We start from the raw sequence: 25,852 nt of genomic DNA, 5'->3' as shown, positions 1-25,852 counted from the left end.
TACATATGGTTAACAATCTTTCTACAGAGAGCAAAGAGTGCAAATCATTCCCTGTAGTGAGTTCTGTATATTAGCTGAAACATTATTGTGGAGGAGTGGGTAATGATAGAGTTTAGGTCACAGTGACGTTCTCAGATCACTTGCAAAAGGTCACATGACCTTTGTCTCCATTGACTATGTGGTACTTGGAGGGCTAGAAAAAAGGCAAGTGTGAAAATAGAAAAGATAATTTATCAATAAACAGGAGATAGAGATCTTGAGATGCCCACAGTTTTTGTGGTTTTCTGGGTGGTCAATAGGAACTAGCAACATGGAATGGACATCAGTGTACTTGAGAAATCTTACTTCGAGTCTCAATTTCCTTTTATTACTTACTGATGATTTAAAATGAAAACAATTAAATGCGTTTCCGTAAGGGATTAAAATCTCTTTAGGAACAATATTGTTTTAAATGACTATGAAATCATTGTAAGGCAACTTTATGAGAAGAGTCATGTGAAGTGCAAAGTATTTCACCAATTTTTACATAGTTTTCACCGACTAATGGAAAGAGATACGTGCAATGTTAACACATGGCATGAGCTGATATTCTGTTTTAATTTTCCCCAGATGTGCCACCTTTTGCAGTATTTGTGCGACTGTCAGCTCCGTCATCGGATTGAAGCCATTGTAGCCTTTTCAGATGATTTTGTGTTAAAACTTCAGGACAACCAAAGGTTCCGATATAACGAAGTGATGCAGGCGTTAAACATGTCTGCTGCACTGACCGCCAAGAAAACAAAAGAATTCCGATCACCTCCACAGGAGCAGGTAAGAAAAATAGGTGGACTGGATAGTTGCTGACTGACTGACTTTACACATCTCATTTTTTTATGAGTTCCCTCATTTTTGATGTCTTTAAGGAATCTCATTGAAAATGCTGAACATCTTGATGATTTTTAAAATCTGTTAATATTTTAATCTTTAGTTTTGAATAAATGTGTGAAGTTCTTTATGTTTGTAATTTTGAACATTTGAAACATGAGTGTCAATTACTGGTGTGGATTATTCCTCAATTGGATAGGAGCTGAATACAAAGTCCATCCTTTCTTTTATCTTCATATGCATTTTAATATCTTACTAGATAGACAGCTTACTGTACTGCCAGAGTGCTCCATCAATGTTGAGTAAAGGTAACAGACTAATTCACAACTCGCTTTAGGATCACACTCTTGAACCCCTCTCCACAGATTAATGTAAAAGATCCCATAGCACTATTTGAAGAAGAGCAGCAGAGTCCTCCTGGTGCCCCTGGTCATTATTTGTTCCTCATTCTAAAAGAGAAAAAAAAAATCATTTTCGCAACCTCAGGACAGGGGAGTTTTCCTGAGCGTCCTGACCAACATTAATTCCTCAAGCAATATCACTAAAGCAGATTATTTGTTCCACTGCTTTTCGTGGGACATCTCTGTGCACATGATGACTGCTGCACTCCTTATAATACTAGAATATTTAAAACATACTTAATTGGTGATAAAGCACTTTGACACGCCCTGAGGTTGTGAAAGACTATCTGTATGTATTCAATGTCCATCATATTTCCTTCTCTCAATAATCATTGGGGAACAGTTTTGCTTCAGATCCTTACAATTTCATAGGTCAGTGGTTGGGAGCAAGACCATGGCTGGAATTTAATGTTTGCGAAGGGAGGCGGGTCTCGTCCACTGGTTGAAGAACTGACGGGAGACCTGCATTGCCTCAGTTGGGAAAGGTCGAACGGAATTATGTGCCTGTCTGGCCCTTAACTGGCCAGTGTTGGGCCTTCTCTGGGATTAAGGGCCCGGGGGCAGAAATCCCGACCCTGGAGAGCTGCTGGCTAATCAGAGGCCAGCAGCTCCTCTTTGCCTTTAGCGCCATGGGGAATGGGGTGCAGCTGCTGGCAATACACCCACTAGAGGCCTAGGCTTGCTGAGGGACCTAGGCCACTGGTGAGTGTGGGTGGGATAGGGGGTCACTTGCTAGGGGGTGGAAGGGGGTCAGAAGAAAGGGCAGGGGGCTGAATTTCGTGCCCCCTCCTCCTTCCTGATGCCTGGTCCCTCGATCACACACCGAGCGCCTTTGAATGAGGGACCTCCAGGGAGCCCGAAACTGGGTTTGCTTTTCGGGCATCCTGTGGCAGTGGGGTAAGGCCCTTAAGTGGGCATTAATTGCCGTCAGGGTGGGAAGGCTGCCCACAAGCTTTCCCATCCCAGACTTAATCGGGCGGAGGTGGGAATGCGATGGGGTCCCCACCCCGCGCCTTCCTGCCCGATTAAATGCCCCCCTTTCACTAAACTCACCGCTGGGGGTGCTTTAAATTCTGCCCCATGTACTTATTGGATGACCAACTTAGGAAATACTCTTCTGCTTGACATTTCTGAAATTTCAAATATTTCTGAGGTTGCTTGGGGTTGGGAAGATCTATAGTTTTATTTTTCTTCCTGTTTTCAGACAGCCTACGAGCAGTAACTTACTTAAAGTTGCTTCCCTTCCAGAGTTTGCCGCTGAAAGTCAGGTCCTGGGATATGCGTGCATCGTGCTAGTGACATGTGTGACGACATCACTAGCACAACGCACGCTCATCTCAGGATCTACAGGGAGCAGGGAGAATTCTTGTCTTTGAAGGTGAGAAACAGGCGGAGATCAGTTTTACTGATCCACATAAACCTGGATGTTCATTAGTGGAAGGCTGTAAAGTACCCATTTGAAAGGCTTTTATATATTCCATGTAGCTTTTAAGATTTTATTGCCTACAATGTATGAAACACATATCCGCAGACTCAAAAAAAAAATGTTTAAGCCCTTTCCAAACTGACGGCCTACTCCAAGGATAGCATTTGGAGGAAGCAAAACAATATAACAAGATGACTGGAGTGTGAAATTTAGCTCTAACGCTCTTCATAACCAACTGAAAGTCTTGAAGATTACTGTACATTCCCAACACAAATAAGTCACAAGACTGTTTCAAATGGGGAAAGAACTGAAGGCTCAAATGCATTTATGGCATTTTTGAACATTGTGCCTCTTAATTTATGCAGCGAGCTTGTGGCATTGTTTATATCCCAATGCTATGACAGCTAAGTTATAAGATTAACAAATTTGTTTTATTTTCAGATTAACATGTTGCTGAGTTTCAAAAATGACAGACGTGATTGTCCTTGCCCTGTAGAAGTACGTGAAGAACTGCTGGATTTCCACGAGGACCTCATGGCGCATTGTGGTCAGTTTGACGTACTGGGCAGAATTTCTGTAACGCGTCAGAGGTGGGAAGACTGGAAAATCAGCGCCAGAGAGCTGTGTGCTGGCCTGCTGGCATGTTCCTGCATCCAGCCCACTTTGGCAGGGGCCAGGTTGGGGCAAAGATGGCCTATTAAGGCAATTAAAGGACAACTTAAGGCCAATGTTCTGAGGTTGACGAGCAGCCGACTGGGCTGTGGGGGGGGCGAGGTGGTATTCCAGCTTTGTTTTAAACCTCCACCCCCTGCAGCTTTTTGTTTTTCAAGTTTCGAAAAAGTCTTCAGAATGCACCTCTCCTTTACTTTATTAAAATATTCGTTCATGCGATGTGGGCGGCACTGGCTAGGCCAGCATTTATTGCCTGTCCCTAATTGCTCTTGTGAAGGTGGTAGTGTGCTGCCTTCTTGACTTGCTGCAGTTCATGTGGTGTAGGGACACCCACAGTGCTGTTAGGGAGGGGATTCCAGGATTTTGATCCAACGACAGGATGATGTGTGGCTTGGAGGGAACTTGCAGGTGGTGGCATTCCCATGCATCTGTTGCCCTTGTCCATCTAGGTGTTAGAGGTTGTGAGTTTGGAAGGTGCTGTTGAAGGAGCCTTGGTGAGTTGCTGCAGCGCATCTTCTAAATGGTACACACTGCTGCCACTGTGCATCGGTGGTGGAGGGAGTGAATATTTGTGGATGGGATGCCAATCAATTGGCTTGCATTGGCCTGCATGGCGTTGAGCTTCTTGAGTGTTGTTAGAGCTACATTCATCCATGCAAGTGGAGAGTATTCCATTACACTCCTGACTTGTGCCTTGTAGATGGTGGACAGGCTTACTTGCCACAGATTCCTAGCCTCTGACCTGCTCTTGTAACTATGGCTAATTATATGGCTAATCCAGTACAGTTTCTGGTCAATGGTGACCGCCAGGTTGTTGATAGTGGGGGTTTCCATAAGACCATAAGACATAGGAGCAGAAATTAGGCCAATTGGCCCATCGAGTCTGCTCCACCATTCAATCATGGCTGGTAAGTTTCTCAACCCCATTCCCCCGGCTTCTCTCCGTAACCTTTGATCCCCTTACCAATCACGAACCTATCTATCTCGGTCTTAAATACACTCAATGACCTGGCCTCCACAGCCTTCTGTGGCAATGAATTCTATAGATTCACCACCCTCTGGCTAAAGAAGTTTCTCCTCATCTCTGTTCTAAAAAATCTTCCCTTTACTCTGAGGCTGTGCCCTCGGGTCCTAGTCTCTCCTACTAATGGAAACATCTTCCCCACATCTACTCTATCTAGGCCTTTCAGTATTCTGTAAGTTTCAATCAGATCCCCCCTCATCCTTCTAAACTCCATCGAGTATAGACCAAGAGTCCTCAAACGTTCCTCATATGTTAAGCCTTTCATTCCTGGGATCATTCTCGTGAACAGTGGGAACAACGGGATTCAGTGATGGTAATGCCATTAAATGTCAAGCGGCGATGGTTAGATTCTTTCTTGTTGGCGATGGTCATTGCCTGGCACTTGTGTGGCCTGACTGTTACTTGCCACTTGTCAGCCCTAGCCTGGATTTTGTCCAGGTCTTGCTGCATTTGAACATGGACTGCTTTAGTATCTGAGGAGTCACGAATAGTGCAGTCATTGTGTAGTCATCAGCAAACATCCCCACTTCTGACCTTATAATGGAGGGAAGGTCATTAATGAAAAAGCTGAAGATGGTTGGGTCTAGGACACTACTCCGAGGAACTCCTGCAGCGATGTCCTGGGACTGAGATGATTGACCTCCAACAACCACAAACATCATCCTTTCTGCTAGGTATAACTCCAATCAGCTGAGATGTTTCCCCTCATCCCCAGTGGTTCCAGCTTTGCTAGGGCTACTTGATGTCATTCTCGGTCAGATGCTACCTTGATGTCAAGAGCAGTCTCAACTCACCTCTGGAGTTCTCTTTTTTCCATGTTTGGACCAAGGCAGTAATGAGGTCAGGAGCTGAGTGGCCCTGGTGGAACTCAAACTGAGCATCAGTGAGTGGGTTATTGCTGAGTAAGTGCTGCTTGATAGCACTGTTGATGACATTTTCCATCATTTTGCTGATGATTGAGAGTAGACTGATGGGACGGTAATTGGTCGGGTTGGATTTGTCCTGTTTCTTGTGGACAGGACATATCTGGGCAATTTTCCACATTGCCGGGTAGATGCCATTTTTGTAGCTGTACTGGAACAGCTTGGCTAGGGACACGGCAAGTTCTGGAGCACAAGTTTTCAGTACTATTGCAGGAATGTTGTCAGGGCCCATAGTCTTTGCAGTATCCAGTGCCTTCAGTTGTTTCTTGATATCACGTGGAATGAATCGAATTGGCTGAAGACTGGCGCCTGTGATGCTGGGGTCCTCAGGAGGAGCCTGAGATGGATCATCGGCACTTCTGGCTGAAGATTGTAGCAAATGCTTCAGCCTTATCTTTTACACTGAAGTGCTGGGCTCCCCCATCATTGAGGTTGGGGATATTTGTGGAGCCTCCTCCTCTAGTTAGTTATTTAAATGTCCACCACCATTCATGACTGGAGGTCGCAGGACTGCAGAATTTAGATCTGATCCGTTGGTTGTGGGATCGCTTAACTCTGTCTACTACATGCTGCTTTTGCTGTTTGGCATGCAAGTAGCCCTGTGCTTTGCTTCACCAGGTTGACACCTAATTTTTTAGCTATGCCTGGTGCTGCTCCTGGCATGCCCTCCTGCACTCTTCATTGAACCAGGGTTGATCCCTGGCTTGGCAGTAATGGTAGAGTGGGGGATATGCTGACCCATGATGCTATAGATTGTTGTTGAAGCCGAAGGTCTGCTTGAAATCTATCCCATGCAACACGATGGAGGGTATCCTCAATGTGAAGTTGGGACTTTGTCTCATCAAGGATTGTGCGGTGGTCACTCCTACTGATACTGTTATAGACAGATGCATCTGTGACAGGTAGGTTGGTGAGGACAAGGTCAAGTAGGTTTTTCCCTCCTTTTGTTTCCCTCACCACCTGCTGCAGACTCAGTTTAGCAGTTATGTCCTTTAGGACTCAACCAGCTTGGTCTATAGTGCTGCTACCAAGCAACTCTTGGAGATGGACATTGAAGTCCCCCACCTAGAGTACATTCTGTGCCTTTGTCATCCTAAGTGCTTCCCCAAATGATGTTCAACATGGAGGAGCACTGATTCATCAGCTGAGGGGAGCAGTAGATGGTAACTAGCAGGAGGTTTCCTTGTCCTTGTTTGACTTGATGCCTTGAAACTTCATAGGGTCCTTAGTTGATGTTGAGGACTCCCAGGGCAACTCCCTCATGACTGTATACCACTGTGCCACCACCACTGGTGGGTCTGTCCGGCTGGTGGGATAGGACATACCCAGGGATGGCGATGGTGCTGTCTGAGACACTGTCAGGACAGTATGATTCCATGAGCATGACCATGTCAGGCTGTTGCTTGACTAGTCTGCGGGACAGCTCTCCCAATTTTGGCACAAGCCCTCAAATGTTAGCAAGGAGGTCTCTGCAGGGTCAACAGGCCAGGGAGTGCCTTTGTCCTTCCCAGTGTCTAGGTCGATGCCGGGTAAATACATCGATGTGGCTACCTACATCAGCAGCTCCCACCTCTGACGGTGAGGCTGCTGATGTGTTAGTGCTGGAGGGCCCTCCAGCCTGGGGACCCCACCCACCATCCTTAATTGAACAGGTCTCCTGTAGGCAACCAAGTAATTAAGCCACCTCCTCAAAAATCATCCTCTGGCACGTGTGGATTTCTTATCCACATTTCCTCTCGACAGTGCGATCAGGACCCACAAGCAAAAATTCAGCCCATCTTTATTAAAATAAAGAAACTAAACTGATATCCAACAGAACAAAGCTTAATTTGTATGGTATATAAAATGATGGTCTCCGCATGAAACCATGCTACTATATATAAACCTTTTATACATTGGCACTAAATGTCATGATTTGGGAAAAATACAATAAAAACACAAGGAGCAGAGTGAATCATCAATGAATACCCATTAGCGTTTTTTTTTAAAGGGCATGGTGCTTGCAGTAATTATGATGAAAGTCATTGAGCCATTGCAGTTATTTGAGAAAAGGCAGTCATGGTTGAATTTTAAAATTCAGATGTGAAAATCACAAATAGTTATCATTCAATGCGTTCTATTTCTCACAGAACGAAACTTAGAGCTGGATTATACTTTCCTCTCCTGGAACATTTGAAGGCGGGTGGGGGGCACATAAAATCCAGTGGGCACTGTGTCCACCACCTACCCGCCTGCCCCTGCCCCGGCCACAGTTAAATGGGGGACGGGGCTGGCTTGCCTGCCTTTGGGCCTATTGAGGCTCTTAAAAGGCCAATTAATACCCCTAGCAATGGGAGACCCTAACCAGTCGGAAAGCCCGGCAGCTTTAGCTGTGCGAGTTGGTGTCAGACAAGAGGGGGCCCCTCCTTTGCGGGTCCTCTGATCCATCGGAAGCACCACACCCCCAAAGGTCATCCACCCTTTAACCCTCTCCCTCTAGCCTCTTGAACCTGGTCCCAACTCCCTTCACCCTTTTGCCAGAATCTGCCAACTTAGCCCCGAGAGACCTCAGACCATGGACTTACCTGGGCTTCTCCACTTGGTGGGACTGCCTGTAGTCCCAGCAGTGTCCACTGCACCGCATCCAATTGGTTGCAGCTCTCCAAGGTAGGGCTTCTTTCCAAGTTAGGCGCAGGAATCCCCTCCTCCAACCGATTAACACAGCTCCCAGCATTAAGTAGTTGCAGGTCAGTCGTCGAGATCAAGGGCCAGCTGCATTGCTGGCTTTATTGGAGTGGTAAGGTTATTGACCTAATTTTTAGGCTGTTACTGCCCCATTAACACCAAACAAAGGACATGACGAGCAACCTCCATGGAACTGATCTGTCTACATACAGTTAATATTTTGCTAATAAGTCAACGCTAATGGCAACACCACCACCTGCAAGTTCCCCTCCAATCCACACACCATCCTGCCTTGGAACTATGACTCACTGTCGCTTGGTCAAAATCCTGGAACTCCCTGTGTGTGCACCTACATGGACTGCAGCAGTTCAAAAAAGGTGGCTCACCACCACTTTCTCAAGAGCAATTAGGGATGGGCAATAAATGTTGGCCTAGCCAGCGATGCCCGCATCCTATAAATGTATAAATTTTTTTTAAAAATTATCGATTTATTGATAAATCTTGAATTACACTACATTGGGCATACATAAGAAATGAAAAAAACTTATCAAACATGTCTGGAATGAGTTAACATCTTGTGAATTGAAGTGATCATTTTTTGATAGAAAACTTTACTAGCAGTTTGTTGACAGGATGAAGACATTTTATGGATGAGTGTTTAATCCTAATGACTACTTTGCGAGGAAACTATCCTCTGCTGATGTATAACTTGCTTCACAGAGTTAAGTAGCAAACTTAAAATGAGTCCATTTAAAGCAATTTCGCAAAGGGAGCCCTCTGCTCTGGTTTATTTTCCAAATGCTGTTCATTTGAATGGGGTTTCAGGTGCTAAAAAGAACTTACATTTCTTGTTTCAGGCATTGAACTGGAAGAAGAAGAAGCGAATAACGATGACAGTGACTCCACAATCAGGGGTCGACTAATGAACCTGGTGGAAAAAGTGACGTATTTAAAGAAAAAGCAGAAAGAGAATCCAGTGGAACAGGAGACAAAGAAACCCAGTTAGTGTTTGTTTCTGTAATGTATTAGAAATGATTTCCTTTGGATTCAGTGATCTCAGATTGTGACTCACCCTTTTAATGCATACTGTATTACCCCTTTCTTTTTACATATCCTAGAAATTCTGGCTTTCTCATTGGAGCTTCAGAAAGGAAATTTTTTTTAGCAAAGTTCGGAACAGTTGGTTGTCGGTAACAATGGCTGGGATTTTCCCGCTGGTGTTGGGTGTGAGCAGACAATGTGGCGAAAAGGCCAAAAATCGGTTTCAGGATGTCCTGCGAACTAGTTTGTGGTCGTCTGCTCCATCCGCCAATGGCGGGCAGTGTTCCCCACCATCGGATGTCAGGAACCTCATTGTAATTTTTAGCACATCATTATAAGACTAGCCCACTGGACTCATTCCCTCCCCAGCTGAACCGTCTGCCCACGTCAGCGGGAAAACACGCCGACATGTTTCACAATAGCACATATAAAGCGTGCACTTGGCAGGCTGCACTTTAATCGGAATTTTAAGATTTGTTTGCTTACCTTGCTTCGGTCAGCACTCGCAGTCATCAGCCCCAGGCTTCACAGACAGCACAGACAGTCACTTTTAGGGAGCTCACAGGTAGATCTCTACCTACCAGATCAGCCATATTAGGGTGGCTTTTCAATGGCTGCAGGGCAAGTTCTTGCTTGGGGAAGGGGGAGAAGTGGCCTCAGGCAAGGGAAGAGGCTGCAGGACGAGAGCTGTACTGGGGAAGGGGGGTATCCCAGGCTGTGTGTGGGACACATGTTCATCTTTGCAAATAGCCTCAAGATGATGAGGGTTGGGGAGGCGGTCTCCAGAGGAGATGAGGCTAGATGGACATGTGAGGGTATGTGTGTGAGAATGTGTGGTGATGTCCCTTGAGCTGGCAGTGAGAGAGATTCCAGTGAATGTGTGGTGGGCTTGATTGTGAGAGTTTACAGTAATGAGATGGTTGCCTTACCCTGGCTGCACGGATGAGATCATTCATCCTCTATCTGCATTGGATGGTCAACCTCTTCTGTGCAACAACAGCACTGAACACCACTGCCATCACCTACCAAGCCGGAGTGGTAATGTAGCTGTCCCTCCTGTGGCCAGGGTGGGGGTAGAGGACATCACAGCGAGCCTTCATGGCATCCAAAAGGTGTTTGAGGGTTGTAGTCTACTTGACTTTTGGGCCCACATCTTTGCTGCATCCTGGGCTGGAAACACTGATCGCGGTTGTACTTTAAATGTGGTGCCTGGCATGATGAAGCTGAGAGGTGACAGTGTGGCAGGCAAATCAGAGCCCGGGTCGTCATGGAAACGGCGTGTATCCTGGGAATGCATAATTAATATGGTGGATTTGGGACAATACAGCCTGAAAAACCACCATTGCGGCCGGCGGGTAAAACATCATTTTACCCGCCTGCTATCACACTTAGTGCAAATCTGGGACAATTCGCCCGATGTGTTTTACTAAAAAAAGAGACATGCTGTCGAAACAATTCGTCTTGCACTCAACAGGACAATTCACAAGAATACCAAATTGTAAGGCTAATATCAATTTATACTGCATACTACTCATGCAGTATAAATTGTTGTTCTCTTTACAATTTGGTATTCTTGTGAATCTGACCTAAGGAGTGCAAGACTAAAAGCTTCAACAGCATGTCTCTTTTTTCAGTAATGCTCAAGTTCTGTACTACCAAACGACGATTAGCAATGTGTTATTAAATCTGATACAAAAGCAAAATACCGCAGATGCTGGAAATCTGAAATTAAAGCAGAAAATGCTGCAGCTGTTCAGCAAGTCAGGCGGAGAGAGAAACAGAGTTAATGTTTAAGGTCAGTGACCTTTCACCTAAAACCCTGATGAAAGATCACAGACCTGAAATGTCAACTCTGTATGTCTCTCATAGATGCTGGCTGACCTGCTGAGTGTTTTCAGCATTTTCTGTTGGTATTATTAAATCTGGTTAGCTCCAGAATGACATTGACCCTGATTACTGTGTGGCCTCATGGCCTAGAGATGTTACATGAATGAATGGAGTGAGGATGGGAGGAGGAAATGGTCAGAGAAGGCTGAGAGATTATTTCTTAAATGAGCCTGGGTATTATGAAAATGGAAAGTAAGCTGATTGTAAGTGGGGTTTGAAATTTTTAAAGGATATGCAGTAAAAAGTTGTGAGATTAGCAGAATGAAGAATAGGATACTTGAGGAATCAAGATCTGAGTAATAGTTTACAATATTGGGAAAGCTGTCCCCCCCCAATCTTAAATGATGTAACTCTTTCGAGTACAAACCCGTTTCCATCTGTTTCAGATGCAGTTACATTGTTTCATAGTTTGCCATTGTGAGATTTGAACTCTTGACCTTGGGGTTACAAGCCCAGTACCATAACCACTTGGCTACTTAGGCCAAGCCTTAAATGATGTATGTGGACTCTTTAAGCAGAAGGCCAAATTGGCAAAAGATTAGCATTTTGCCACAATACTTGCATATAACAACACTACTTCACCATTACATGTCCTGAGCATTCAATATGAGTACATGATAGAAATTTGAATACGCTGTCAGAAATTTTTAAACCCCTTCATTAAAATGATTTGCATTTTTATTTTAGCCACTCTGCAACAGTTGATCTCTGAGACCATGGTACGGTGGGCCCAAGAGTCAGTGATTGAAGACCCAGAGTTAGTTAGGGCCATGTTTGTGCTATTACACCGGCAGTATGATGGCATTGGTGAGCTTGTTCGTGCTTTACCCAAGACATATACAATAAATGGAGTGTCCGTGGAGGACACGATAAACTTGCTTGCTTCACTGGGCCAGATCAGATCTCTTCTAAGCGTCAGGATGGGTAAAGAAGAGGAGAAGTTGATGATCCGTGGGCTGGGGTGAGTAAACAAAATTTAGTCTTTGTGTAGCTGAAGGGAATTCAGAATGTTGATATGAGCTATGGTAGAAAATTAACCTTCATACTGAGCTGAATCACTTTTCAAATGTTCATGACTATTACCATTTACCCCCTTTCAAACTTGAAAACAATTTTTAACATTGAATATTTTTATATATTTGGGATAATATGGTTGCTTGAAATTTCCCCCTCAACTACATTTGGGGTGGAAGTGTTAACTCATTTATGTTGGTGGACTTATGTCGCCAAAAGATAGTGGAGAGAAGAGTTTGAGACAAATGGATTACATTTATCTACCCATCATCCCACAGTATAATTTCAAGGCCTAGCTTTTGGAGGATTTTGAATGAATTCTTTTTTTTTAATAGACTTAAGTTTGACACTTTACCACAGAATGTCAGCGCTAATTATAACCAAATGCAACCATTGGGGAAACTGATGGGAATGGGTGCAATGCTGCTTTTACAGTCAGCCCAATTATACTCTCCATTTAAGTTAACAGCGTGCAGTATTAGGCGGGTGTAAGACCAATGATCCATCGATCCCATGGGTTCTGAATTAGATTAAAAATACTCCCATTAGGTTTCACAGCTCTGGAGGATATGGAGGAATTGAGTAAATAGCTTCAGTAAATAACTTTTGCAGACGAGAACAGCTCTTCTCCAAAAACTGACTCTAAAAAGCTTCCAATTTTGGGGTGGGAGGAAACACCACACAAGACCCCTCAACATGAGGCCCGAGTGTTATTTGAATGATTCTGATCTGTTCCTCAAAGGAAATGCATGGGAAATGGGAGCGGGAGCCAGATTTCACCAGGGATCCGAAAGAATGATCCATGCGGGCCTGAAGTTTCTCTAACTGCAGCTGGTGACGTCCTGATTCTAGGGGATGGATGGTGGCGTTGTGTGTACAAAGCTCTGGGAAATTTAAATCGCTAATTTCATGGGCTCCTGGAGGCTGGGCTTCGGGCAAGGGTGTAGGGGTGGTCGAGGGGGGTTGCCAAGTGGGAGTTAATCCTTGATTCTACGAAATTCCAGATTATTCCATGAGGACTGGAAGACCCTCAGGCCTGAAATACCCCTAGTTAAAATGGCAGAAAATGTGAATGCTGCATGAACTCCCAACCACCATTGTAACAACCCACCTGGCCAACTTGGGGTTAACTTCCTTTTCTCTTTTTTTTTTGGAATTTATTTTAAGCTGTAATTTCATTTGCAGTTTAGATTTCAACATGTTATCCTGCAAAATTGATTTTATTCACTTAAGTTCAAAGGATCAAATTAATCTAATAAATTAAAAAAATATTAAAACCAAAAGGTCTGGCTTAAATATTCTAAAAAATCAACAGTTACATAATGTAGTCTTGTTAATGGAATTTTTAGAGCAATTAGTCAACACCCATTCGTTAACATTTGTACTCAATAAGTATGTTTTGTTTCTTCCTTCTTTCACATAGGGATATAATGAATAACAAAGTGTTTTACCAACATCCGAATCTAATGAGGGCTCTGGGGATGCACGAGACAGTGATGGAGGTGATGGTGAATGTACTCGGCGGTGGAGAGTCTAAAGTAAGTGGGCTGGGATTTGTCCATTATTAATACATATTGTCACAATATTTCCATTCTTTACTTAATCAATTCTCTCTTAAATTACTTATTGGGAAGATGTATCCAGGGAAAAATGTAAAGAATGGAAATATTGTTTTAAGAGAGAATTGATTAATTGAAGTGCAATTTAACATTAATTCTTCCTTATTGATATTACATGTTTCTTGCCGATACCACTGTAACAAGTTTTAGTTTAAATCTAATCAGATTGAAGAACTGGTTGTAAACTACCAATATACTGTCACCCTTTGAGCACCATTTTATCCCTCTTCAGAGCTGAAGCCAGGAAATCTCTTTGATAAGTACATATTCTCACTAAGATGTGACCTATTTAATAGTATTTAAATTAAATATGCATGTTTGTGTGAATTAAAAGAGCACAAATGTACCAAGTCTTTCTTTCCAAACATACCCAGTTGAGAGACAATCATTTCCAAATTAGAAAAACATGCAGATAAAGTTTCTGGGCACAGCTTTGTTGAGGGGAAGATATTGTCCATTTTTCAAATATTTTGGGTGAGGCAACCTTTACACTATTATTGTGTAATAAACTAAAAGGCTTTGTAACCTTTCTGTTTCTCCCGCTTATTGTTCTTCAAAACAATTTTCAAACTAAACTGAGTCTGTTTTGTTCTATCAATGCATTTTGTTTAGGAGATTATCTTCCCAAAGATGGTGGCCAACTGTTGTCGCTTCCTCTGCTATTTCTGCCGAATCAGTCGGCAAAATCAAAAAGCCATGTTTGACCACTTAAGCTATTTATTGGAAAACAGCAGTGTTGGATTAGGTGAGGATATATAATTCTTCAGCGACCCTACATTCTGAATTAATGAAGCATTCACTTCTAGTCCTGTTGGCATTCATATATTGGAAGAGCATGGTTCAGAATCTGGGCATTACTGGGCTAGTGAGCTAGAGGCTCGGATTAATGCTCCGGAATTTTGAGCTCAAAACCTACCATGGTGACTTAGGGAATTTAAATTCTATTGATAAGTTTGGAATAAGGTGCTAGTCTCATTAATAATGATCATGAAAGCACTGGATTGTTACAAAAACCCATCTGGTTCACTAATGACCTTCACGGGAGGAAATCTTCTGTCCTAGTTTAGCTTACACTGATTGCAGACCCGCAACAATGTGGTTGACTCTTTACTGCCCTCTGAAGCGGCCCAGCAAGCCACTCAAACCGCTACAGGAAAATAGCACTGTGGTGTACCCTACACCACATGCACTGCAGTGGTTAAAGAAGGTGACTCACTAGGTCAATAGGGATGGGCAGTAATTGCTGGCCTTGCTAGCAACACTCATATCCCTAGGACGAATTTAAAAAAGAATGTCATAATTGATCTCCTTTAAAAGGATTCTTCGGTTGGATTTTTTGAGTAAGCAACCAAGTTGTATTTTAAGTTTAAGGGCTCGTAGTGCTGTTTCTTGTGCGCTATGTATTGCCTAGTGGAGGTGAATGAAATTCAAACAAGCCTTTCATATCATTCCTCTCCACAGATGCTATCAGACCTGCTGAGTTTTTCCAGCTATTTTTGTTTTTGTTTCAGATTTCCAGCATCCGCGGTATTTTGCTTTTACCTTTCATATTGTGCTTGTGCCTTTAAAACGAGTGGCACTTCTTGTGAAAAAGTCTACTTTCAGTCATTGATATTGATTGGAAAAGTGAGGCTGAAAATGGTCCAATTTCTTAAAGGTGCAAATGCACTCAGAATGATTTATTCATCCTATGTATTCACTGATGAGAATTTGAAATAGGATTTGATACTTGGAACTTAGTTTCTTGCCAAGAGAGCTCAGTTGATTCTGAAACTGAACTTAAGCATTTTTAATTAGCCCAATTTTTCTGTGCCAATGCTCAGACTATTAAAAATCTCATCCCTGTAGTGTCCTACCATGAATAAGTAGAGGCAAGTTCCACCAAAATTATTTTGTCCGATATAGTATTGAACAACACTGTCATACCTAAACCACTTATAAGACTGTTTTTCAAATGCTTCATATTATTTTAATAGCATCTCCTTCAATGCGAGGTTCCACTCCTTTGGACGTTGCTGCAGCGTCTGTGATGGACAACAATGAACTTGCCTTAGCATTGCGAGAGCCTGACTTAGAAAAAGTAAGTATCAGTCTATGGTTATCCAAATGCAGTTACATCTGGTTATTTTTTATCAATGTCGAAACCACATTTGTTAAAACCACAAAGTGCCCAATAGTAGTCTTAAAAGATCAACCAAAGACACATCTTAATGGATATTTAGCTTTGGGACGAAAAGTATGAAAAGAACATAATAGTTGGTTGGGCTGTAATGCTGCAGCGTGCCAAAAATGCCCTACTTCCCTGCCATATATATTGAAATAAATTCCATTAACAATACAATTTGGGTTTTGTTCATACATACAGTAGCACAAGTGTTGCTTTGCTACTACATGTCAACATTGATTAGACCTGACTACTTTGTGATTACATGTCTTATCTCTTGCCTTTTACCACTTGTCCCCTTCTGTGCTTTCTATTTTATTCAGTCATCTAAAGGGTTTCACTTATCTTCTAATTTTGATGAACTGTGAATGTTAACCCATATGCTGATGAACAGCTGTGTATTTTCAGCATTTTCTGTTTTTATTTCAAAGAATACATTTGCAGCATTCTTGTAAAACTATTTTAATGAGGTACTATACTGACATGGATACAATAGCAAATAATTCCAGCGTTTCAGAAGTAAATATTTTAAAATAAATAATTACATGACCTACCTAATAACAATTGTTTTGCTGAGGGGGAAAATGACAATTCCTTGCTATAATTATGCAATTTATACATAATTCAATTTGTGTGTGGTAGTTTTGAATACAGTGGCTGAGGAATCTTTCTTGATTCTTTTTGTTAACCATAGGAGTTTAAAATCAATATACTATACATTGAGTTAATTTCAGCATTTTATTATTGTTGTGATTGATTGTTTGGCTTGATTTTTACCAATGTTGGCACAATTTTTGAATGAGGAGTGACTCAGCAATGTGGCATGAGATCACATGGTACAAAACATAGACCTGACAGAAAGAGTAATCACACCACTCCAGAGTGTATCATGGTATAGAGGATCACTTCAGTTCACCTCAAATCATTTCATCAGACTTTAGTTCTGCTTAATTGTGAGTCAAAATCATAGAATGATACACCACAGAAGGAGGCCGTTTGGCCCATCCTGCCTGTGCAGGCTCTTTGAAATTGACTATCCAATAGTTCCACTCCCCAACTCTTCCGCGATAGCCCTGCACATGTTCCCCCTTCAACTATTTATCCAATTCCCTTTTGAAAGTTACTACTGAATCTGCTTCTGTATCATCCTTTCAGGCAGTGCATTTCAGATCATAATAACTTGCTGCATAAATTTTCTTGCCCTCATGTCGTCTCTGGTTCTTTCGCCAGTCATCTGAAATCTGTGTTCTCTGATTACTGACCCTTCTATGACTGGAAAAAGTTTCTCCTTTCACTCTATCAGAACGTTTCATGAATTTGAACACCTCTATCCAATCATCCCTTCACCATCTCTGCACTAAGGAGAACAATTCCAGCTACTCTACGCTCTCTGCTTAACTGAAGTCTCTCACCTTCATCCCATTCTAGTCAATCCCCTCTGCACTCTTTCCTAGGACTACAGACTCTGTAAAGACTTGCCCAGAAATTGTCACTAGACTCCAGCTGAAACCAAACCAGCATTTTATAAAATTTCAGCATAACCCCCCTTAAACAGGCTGGGGCTGATTTTCATCACCCCATTTTTTGGTATAAACACATTGGCAGCTTTTTTTTTAAAGCATCCTGGTACTTACGGGGGACCCTACCCCATTCCAAACTTCAGGTATGTTGTGCTCCTGCCTAAAAATAAATATATTTTGGTCTTTACCTGCATTTTTTGGTCTCTACCTGCATTGCTGCTGTCAGTCCCTCAACTCACCTGTGAATCACGGGCGGTACAAGTTGGGAGGAAGCATTTTTAGTGATATTTAAAGGGATCCTCAGCTTCTCTCAGTGAAAATGCTGAAAAGTTTTGGCACACATTTTGCTTTTGTTACCTTATGGCTTTTGGGTACCTAAAGCAATTTCAAATATCACAGTGCCTGTAGAATGTTAAGATCAATGGAGAGGCCTCTGGCGACACACACTTCATCATGAGGGTCCTTCTGGAAATTCCACTCTGCCAAGAGGTGAAGGGTAAACACATATAGCTGCAGCTACAAGGAGAGCAGATAGAAAGAGGTGGGCTTGCAGGAATCATTACTCTTGCAGAGTGTATGGGAACAAGGGTACTCTATTCAGCCACATGAGCCTGCTCTACTTGTGCGTATGTTTGCAACAGGAAAGCTACCCTGGCTAAGTTACAGGAATCTTACATCGAATACTTGACAGCAGTTGCAGACTTTAGTATAGGCTATTATTTCTACACAAATCTTACTTTTATTATGTCTTGTATGCCATTTTATTCTCACTTAGGTCTTTCATAGTTGAATTAAAGATTAGTAAATGTGAAATCATACAGTAATTTAGTTCCATTTATCCGCCTTTGTGACATATCCCTTGATACTCCTCAGCTAACAAAAATCTCCTAATCTTTCAGTTCTGACTCTGACCCAGCATCCAAAAGCTTTTGGGGAATGAGTTCCAGATTTCCACTACCGTTTGTGTGAAAAAGCCTTTTCTGATTTCACTCTTAAATGCCTCGTTCTACTTTTAAGATAGTACCTTCTTGTTCATTAATCCTCGGCAGAGGAAGTCGTTTCTCTGTATATACACTGCAGGCTCAACACTGAGGAGCATAAGGAGTCTTTCCTTCTCCAGTGATGCTGTCGCAGAGTTGTGTCACCTCCAGCAGCAAGACCCAGAACCAACTACCACAGCTGGCACCCAGCATTACCTGTTATTGTCAAGGTCACGTCAAACCTGAACTGCTTTTTCCTCCCGATCTTTCCACACCGCCCCAGGAGATACCAGTAATGTCAGTCAGTCTGCACCATGTGCTTGCAGTAAACAGGTGACTGATGCTATCTTCATTTTAAAAAAAATCTCTTTTGTTATGTTACCTTTGGAAACAACAGAATAGCCTCTAGAATTTGCACAGATCGCAGGCTCCCCCACAAGTCCAGGACTTAATTGACTAACTCCAATCATGTCAGCTTCTAAACTCCTGCAATTGTCTCACTGCCTCATGAATTATAAACGTTTTTCATTCCATTAATGCTCAACCAGCAACACATCTACCCACTTACCTGGGAAATGGGAATGACACATTTCTATTGCTCCAATCCTCCAGCCACCCCTCTTTGTCCCTGTACAGCTTGGAGTTAAAGGCTATCCCCTGCACCCATGGCATTTGATTTTTTGTAGGTTCCCCATGCATAATGGCCAAACTTTGCTACAGTCAGAACCATGGCTCCTTTAGACCTCACTAAGTAGGCTTGCTGAGTCCACAAGCGGTGTTTTTGATACCTGGACAGGACTGGTGGCTTCCTGCAATACATCCTATGAAGAATGTCATATAAGACAGTGGTTTAATGTATAGCTTTTGCTCAACAAAGGGGACAACGCCTGGAGCCACGATTTCTTGAAAATGAAGTAATGTTCGCTTTGAATGGAGATGATGTAATGTACTTGCCAATAAATGAAAAGGTTTGCCAACCATTTATCATGGTGGTCTTGTGGCTCAGTCATTAGCATCGCTGCCTCTGAGTCAGAAGCTCCAGGCTCATCCCAGGACTTGTTGGCCATGGAGGGAGCATTCATGACGTGTTGATAATCAGCTTGCAAATCCTTCCGACACTTCCTCGCTATTCCCCAAAGGGGATATGTGAAGATATGAAACAAGTGACTTTTCATCCAACTATTGTCTCTTTCAGAGGTTCAAAATTCCTAATTTGTAGCTGGATAAGATTCAGATGCAAGAGGTTAATGGTTGGTTGTACCTTTACTTCTGCCTCTATTCCAACAGGGCATTTCAATCAAGCTAAATAGTTTTTCCAACTAACATTGGAAATGTAGTATGAAGGCACTTACTGATTTCTGCTAATGTTCTGTTCTCTAGGTTGTTCAGTATTTGGCTGGCTGTGGCTTGCAGAGCTGTGCAATGCTGGTTGCCAAGGGTTACCCAGACATTGGGTGGAATCCTGTGGAAGGGGAGCGATATTTGGATTTTCTGCGCTTTGCTGTTTTTTGCAATGGTAAGGCACCATATAAAAGCACGCCCTTTAAAAGTGAAGACTGTGTAGGCTACAATCGTGTTATGAAAAAGGAGTAAAGTGTCAGTGATGATACAATGCAAGAATGATGCAAGCAGAGTAACCCAGCTGAGTGGAGTAATAATCTGATACATGCTGATTGGACATTCATATTTTTGATGGAAACCAGCTACATACAGGGGTAAAGCCAGGAAGCCCATTCTGTGGGCAGAATCTTGTGCCCTCACTCTTGGCGGGTTTGGTGGTAGTTTGTGGCATTTAATCAGGTGGGAAGGTGATGGGTAGAGACCCCAACTTCCTGTCTTTACCCCCGATTAAGTCTGTGGCAGGAAGACCCATGGACAGCCTTCCTGCCCCATCGCCAATTGAGGCCCTTGAATGGACAGTTATTGCCCACTAAAGGGTCTCATCCCGTCACTGCTGATATTAGTCCACTGGCAGGCGAGTAACTCACCATGTGAGAAGCATGACAGACAAACCCATGTGGGCTTCCAAGGGGGTTCTTTGTTCATAAGTATTTAGTGCCTGATCAAGGGACCTGGCATTGGGAAAAAGGTGGCAGGGAGCCACTCCCTGCCCTTGTTGCTGACTCATCCTCCAAAGCGGAAGGGGAAGGCCCCCTGTAACCCCCAACCCATGACTCCAACCCGCAACCTGTCTCCCACCATCACTCACCTCTGGCCTGGAGTCCAGCGACAATCCTAGGCCTTAGGTGGGTGTCGTACCATCAGCAGCCACCACCTGCCAGTGGCACTATTGTTCGCTAGTGCTGCTGGCCTCTGATTAGCTGGCAGCTTTGGGTGGGCGGGAGTCCTTTATCCCAGGAAAGGCCCTTTGCTGGCCTGTCACGTCCCTGAGTGGGCCTTCCTGCGGGCAGCAGGGAGCTCTTGTCGGTTCTCTAGCCGGCGGCTGAGACCCCTGTCACCTCCACAATATTCCACTTTGTATGATTTTCCTATGCTATTTATCCTGGATTGTACGTGAGGTATAAAACTATTTTTTGTTTGTTCATGGGATGTGATCATACATTGCTTATCTGTAATTATCCTTGAGCAGGTAGTGATGAGCAGCCTTTATGAACCACTGCATTCAATCTGGTGTAGGTGTATCAACAATGCTGTTGGGAAGGGAATTCTAGCATTTTGAACCAGTGACAGTGAAGGACCAATAATATTGTCTGAGTTAGGGTGATGTGGGGCTTGGAGGGCAACTTGGTGGTATTCCCACGCACCTGCTGTTCTTGTCCTTTTAAGTGGTAGAGGTCATGGGTTTGGAAGGTGCTGTCAAAGGAGTCTAGGTGAGTCGCTGCAGTGCATCTTGTAGATGGCAAACACTGCTGCCACTGTGCGCCAGCGGTGGAGGGAGTGAATGTTTAGGGTAGTAGATGGGTTGCTGACCAATAGGGCTGCTTTGTCCTAAATGGTGTTGAGCTTCTTGAGTGTTATTGGAGCTGCACTCATCCAGACAAGTGGAGAGTATTCCATCACACTCCTGACTTGTGCTTTGAAGATGGTGGACGTCTTGGTGCACATTTTGATTGTAGTTTCCCTCCTCTTCCCTAGATATGTTGCTCTGCCATAAATACATCACTGGGTAGTTGGTCAAATATATATAACCCCTGATATCCATCTGTTGGTGGGCCTGCTACCAATTTTTTTATTGTCATTGCATTAAAAAAAGGGAAAGTAAAGGGGAACAAAACAGAAAAAATTAGAGTAAAGGTTCACTAGCATAGGCCAACAGAGAAAATGAGGACAAGATAAAACCTTCAAATTGTCAGTATTCTAAATTTTGTTTCTTACATGTTTTATATAAATATAGATTAAAATATTGTAATGGAAAACAGATTTAGAAACCTCAAAGAGTACCTCTGAGCACAGACTCTGTGTCTGCATTGTGGGATTGCATATCAACAGTTTGGCATTGAGGGCTATGGGGTACAAAGCCTTTTCATTCATTAAATACTTTCCTTAGTCCATTCTCAATTAGAGACTTGTATTGTAAAGCTGGGTTGAAAATATTAAGAAAGGAAGATCGAGATTGTTGCGATATTACTAATGCAAAATTAGTGAGGGTACAGACTTTCTCAAAAATGCATAAATCACATGTTCACAGCACTGGAAGAGACCTCTGGCATGTTTTTCGTTTCTTGGATGTGTTCACGTTTTGTGTAAATACACCAGTCTACTTATTTATTTGTTTGTCTCCCTGAGACTGCAAGGGTTACACATGTAGAATTGTATAACTCTGTTTCCAGAGTGAATGGGCAATGTGATCTAAATTTCCATTGAAAGGCTGCAGGCTAGACTTACTTTTCTAAGCTACGTTTATACTGCTTCTTTCTGTGTTCGTCTAATAGTAATCAGAATCTAGTGTAGGTGATAACATGGATTGTGAATAAAGATTGTCAATTTTAGCTGTTTAAGTGTCTTCATATTCTTTCTTTGGCAAATAGGATGAAGTGGTTGCAAGCTTATTAGACTGATTAACAGAGCCTAACATGAGCACTGCTTCCGTGACCATTTATCATCATTATACAAGCCTAAAGGGTGGTTAGTCCTGTATGGCACAAGGGTTTTAACCTATACCGAAAGGCAGGGGCACACCCTCTCAAATACAAGTGGATGCTAACATAGAATTCATGGCCTAAGCTCTAGTCTGCACTCACCAAGACACTCTGGAACAAGGTTTGAACTCTGCACCTTCTGTCTCAGAGGCTTGAATGTTACCATTAAGTCTAAGGCTCTCTCCAGTTCAACAATAAGATGAAGCTAACATTGCAGGGTAATTTTTACAAATTTGCACTTTCTGCACAAGGCTTTGCATGGGAGGAACGTATGTCTCAAACACGTGTTTGTGCAGCAAAGTCAGTGAGATCTACAGTATTTTCCACTCATTAATTTCTCCTGAAGGCACTGACTTGTGTTTGTAGCTGTCCCCATAGGTATGAGCCACTCAAGTGGGCATTCATTCATATTTGAGCTGTTATTAGGTTGTTAAGCAATTGGGGTCCTCATAGCTGAGTCAAATTGTCTTCTTAATTGAGATCGCCAAATACAGCTTTTCCAGCAGAGTTCCATGGTTAACAATCAGGAGTGGCAATCCTAGATGACTCTCACCCTTAGCCCTAAGTGCTGAAGCTGATTGCTGTGCCAGTCCAGCTGAATTCAGCATCTCAACAAAGATTAGAAATTTAGTCCTGAACCTTCCAATAATAAACTCATTCAATAGGTTTACCAACCAAATTTGAAATGCTATAATGTGAAGTCAGGATGTGACTTACAGGTTTTTTGTGCCAGTTAGTTTTCACTCTGTTCAGAGAAGGTGGAAATACAATACAGACAGTATTTCCTTCTGCTTTTTTTTGAGAAAATAAAGCTTATTAATTTGCCCTATGTAAAAGGCTATGTAAAATGCAGAATTATTTAACTGTAATTTTGTGGTGATAGTGTACAGCTGCAGTGAACTGGTTATTAGAGTTGTAATTTTATGAACCAGGAAATTGGACACAAGAATAAATGGACTCCATTGAGTGATTTATCTTCAGTACACACCAGGCAGATGCTGGCATTTTACTCAACTCATGCACTAAGTAATATTTATATCTCTTGGTATCAACTGTTGTGAATGAATGCAATAAACTAGTAAGTTATACCTCCATGAGAGCACTGATATTCAGTGGCAGAGCTAGCTGCAATGATGAGAAAGAAATTTGTATTTGATTTATTTGCAGGAAGGAAACAGGGTCTGCATGTTGTGTCAAAGCTTTCTAAATCTTTGCTTAACATTGGTTTTCAAATACATCGTTGATTTGAGGGTGATTTTTTTTGTGTGTGTGCCATGCTGGTGTCTCACCCACAATTGGTTCCATCAACCTGTAGGTGAGAGCGTGGAAGAGAATGCCAATGAGGTTGTAAGATTGCTGATTCGTCGTCCCGAGTGCTTTGGCCCAGCCCTGCGAGGAGAAGGAGGGGACGGGCTCCTTTCTGCCATGGAGGAAGCTATAAAGATCTCTGAAGACCCAGCGAGAGATGGCCTGTCATCAACTGATGAATCTAGCAGAAGTCTGTGAGTCTGACTTGTGAACTGACTGCCAATACTCAGATTTTGCCAGTCATGGAGTAGCTATGGCCATTCTTTGAAATATTTTCTAAAGAGGTAGCTCCATCTGGACTAAGAGAAAGGCAAAAAGCATCATAGCTTCTTGCCTAATAGTTAATTAGCTCATCTTTGCTTGAAGGGTGAAAACATCAAAGACCATTGCAGTTATTCATAGCTTTATCTAGAACCGAACGTAGGAACAGGAGAAGGTCATTCAGTCCTTCAATTTGTACTGCTATTCAGTTAGATCATGGCCGATCTGCATCTTAATTCCATCCACTCACCTTGATTCCATAATCCTTAATAGTCTTGCTTAACAAAAATCTATCAGTCTTATTTTTGGAATTTTCAGTTGACCCCCAGCCTCAACAGCTTCTTGGAGGAGAGTGTTCCAGATTTCCATCACACTGAGTGTGAAGAAGTTCTTCCTGACATCACCCCCTGAACAGCCTCGTTCTAATTTTAGGGTTATAAATTACGTTTAGGAAAAGTACATCTTGCTGGCCAAATGGTTTTTGAACAGGGAGGATTGCATTGGTTGAATCACTAAACTGAGAATTGTGAGAACTGAGTTAGCGTCAGTAAGCATAGTCATATGTTTAAACATTCATGATGACCCAATTGTATCCGTTAATTAAGCTCATTCACGCTGTTGGACTCAGCAAATTCTCTGAGCCATGTTCTTCAGTGTTGTCATCTATAGTTGCAGGTTACATGAAAGTATTCTAAAATCAGCAAAAGGAAACAGGAATATATTCTTTGTAACTGATTTTTATTTCAATAGTTAATGACAGTGCAGCTGGAAATCTTGTGTTGCTGTAAATGCTACATTTATTGATTAAAAACTGTGGAGCTGAAATGCTTCTTTAATGAAATTCAGGAATAGCCCTGCTTTTCTTTGCAATTATCAACCTGTTAATACAATTGGATTCACAGAATTGGCACATTTTAAACAGTGCATACCTGTCATTTTATTACAAGAATGTTGATTATAGAAATAAAGCAATCTCCCATTTTCCATTACAAGGGAAATTTCATTCACACCATGTAGTGATTTGTGTTGTTGGAAATTACTTGATGTGCACAACTAGCCCATGCCTTAGTGACATCAAAAGAGGCAGTCGTTATGGGCAACAACCTGGCACCACCTAGGCTGTTGCTTGGTGGGGCACTTAAGTGGTGTCGAGGGACAACAAGAAAGACGTGAAGGAAACACTTAAACATAATTATATAAAATGTCTTTCTGTAACACAAATCATTCTGTTTTTCAGTTATAGTGTATGCTGCTAATATCTTGTGATGTGGTATTTGTGTTTTTGCATATGATATGTGTACTGAACTTTATGACCAAGTTGGAAGCATTTGTATTACTTTGCTTCATTGAAAGCCACGCAAATCTCTATTAGTACCTGTTAAATTACATAAAATTCAGAAATACTGTTAATATATTTGGTTAACAGAGATCTGGAAGAAGAGGAAGATGACACTATTCATATGGGGAATGCCATTATGACGTTCTATTCTGCTTTAATTGATTTATTGGGCCGCTGTGCACCAGAGATCCATGTAAGTAGCAAATCAATTCAAAAATGAGTTTCATTGATCTCAAGCATCAGTATCTTAAAGCTACTCAGCCCAACTGTTTTAATTTTACTGATAGTCCTTCACAAAAGTTACTTTGGGGGAAAATTCTAAAGAGTTATTTTTCTTTCTATTGAAATTGAATATTCCTCATTTCTGATACTAATGTTCAGACTCAAATAAAGAATGGCATCCATGTTGAGAAAGTGACTAAGTAAGTAAAACAATGCATATTGCTTGCTTTGAGAGATAAAAATAATAATATTGACAATGTGGACAGTAAACTATATGTGATTACCATCGTCAAGTGTTTTGGGCATTTTTTGACCACATTGTTCAAAGAGGCATTCCTCAATCCCTTGTAACCCAGACTGAAGAGTCTGTGAGGTAGAGTGCCAGTCGCAATGTTCACTTTCTTCCCATGTATTCACCACACT

The 25,852-nt window shown here is 42.3% G+C and overlaps 1 protein-coding gene across 1 annotated transcript in view; it reads left to right on the top strand.

The window, feature by feature from the left end:
- ryr2a (ryanodine receptor 2a (cardiac)) overlaps nucleotides 1-25,852 on the top strand; it is an 806,696-nt gene that overhangs the window by 574,608 nt on the left and 206,236 nt on the right. The window contains exons 37-46 of the mRNA XM_041213076.1: nucleotides 610-810; nucleotides 3,133-3,238; nucleotides 8,832-8,975; nucleotides 11,590-11,863; nucleotides 13,340-13,454; nucleotides 14,148-14,280; nucleotides 15,512-15,615; nucleotides 19,580-19,715; nucleotides 23,615-23,801; nucleotides 25,295-25,400. Of these exons, the coding sequence (XP_041069010.1) occupies nucleotides 610-810; nucleotides 3,133-3,238; nucleotides 8,832-8,975; nucleotides 11,590-11,863; nucleotides 13,340-13,454; nucleotides 14,148-14,280; nucleotides 15,512-15,615; nucleotides 19,580-19,715; nucleotides 23,615-23,801; nucleotides 25,295-25,400 (1,506 nt within the window). The remainder of the gene's footprint in view (nucleotides 1-609; nucleotides 811-3,132; nucleotides 3,239-8,831; nucleotides 8,976-11,589; nucleotides 11,864-13,339; nucleotides 13,455-14,147; nucleotides 14,281-15,511; nucleotides 15,616-19,579; nucleotides 19,716-23,614; nucleotides 23,802-25,294; nucleotides 25,401-25,852) is intronic.

This window comes from Carcharodon carcharias, chromosome 2 (assembly GCF_017639515.1).
Source record: "Carcharodon carcharias isolate sCarCar2 chromosome 2, sCarCar2.pri, whole genome shotgun sequence".
Taxonomy (NCBI): domain Eukaryota; kingdom Metazoa; phylum Chordata; class Chondrichthyes; order Lamniformes; family Lamnidae; genus Carcharodon; species Carcharodon carcharias.
The sequence above is the reverse complement of the archived record's forward strand: the minus strand, read 5'-3'. Positions and strand labels throughout refer to the sequence as shown.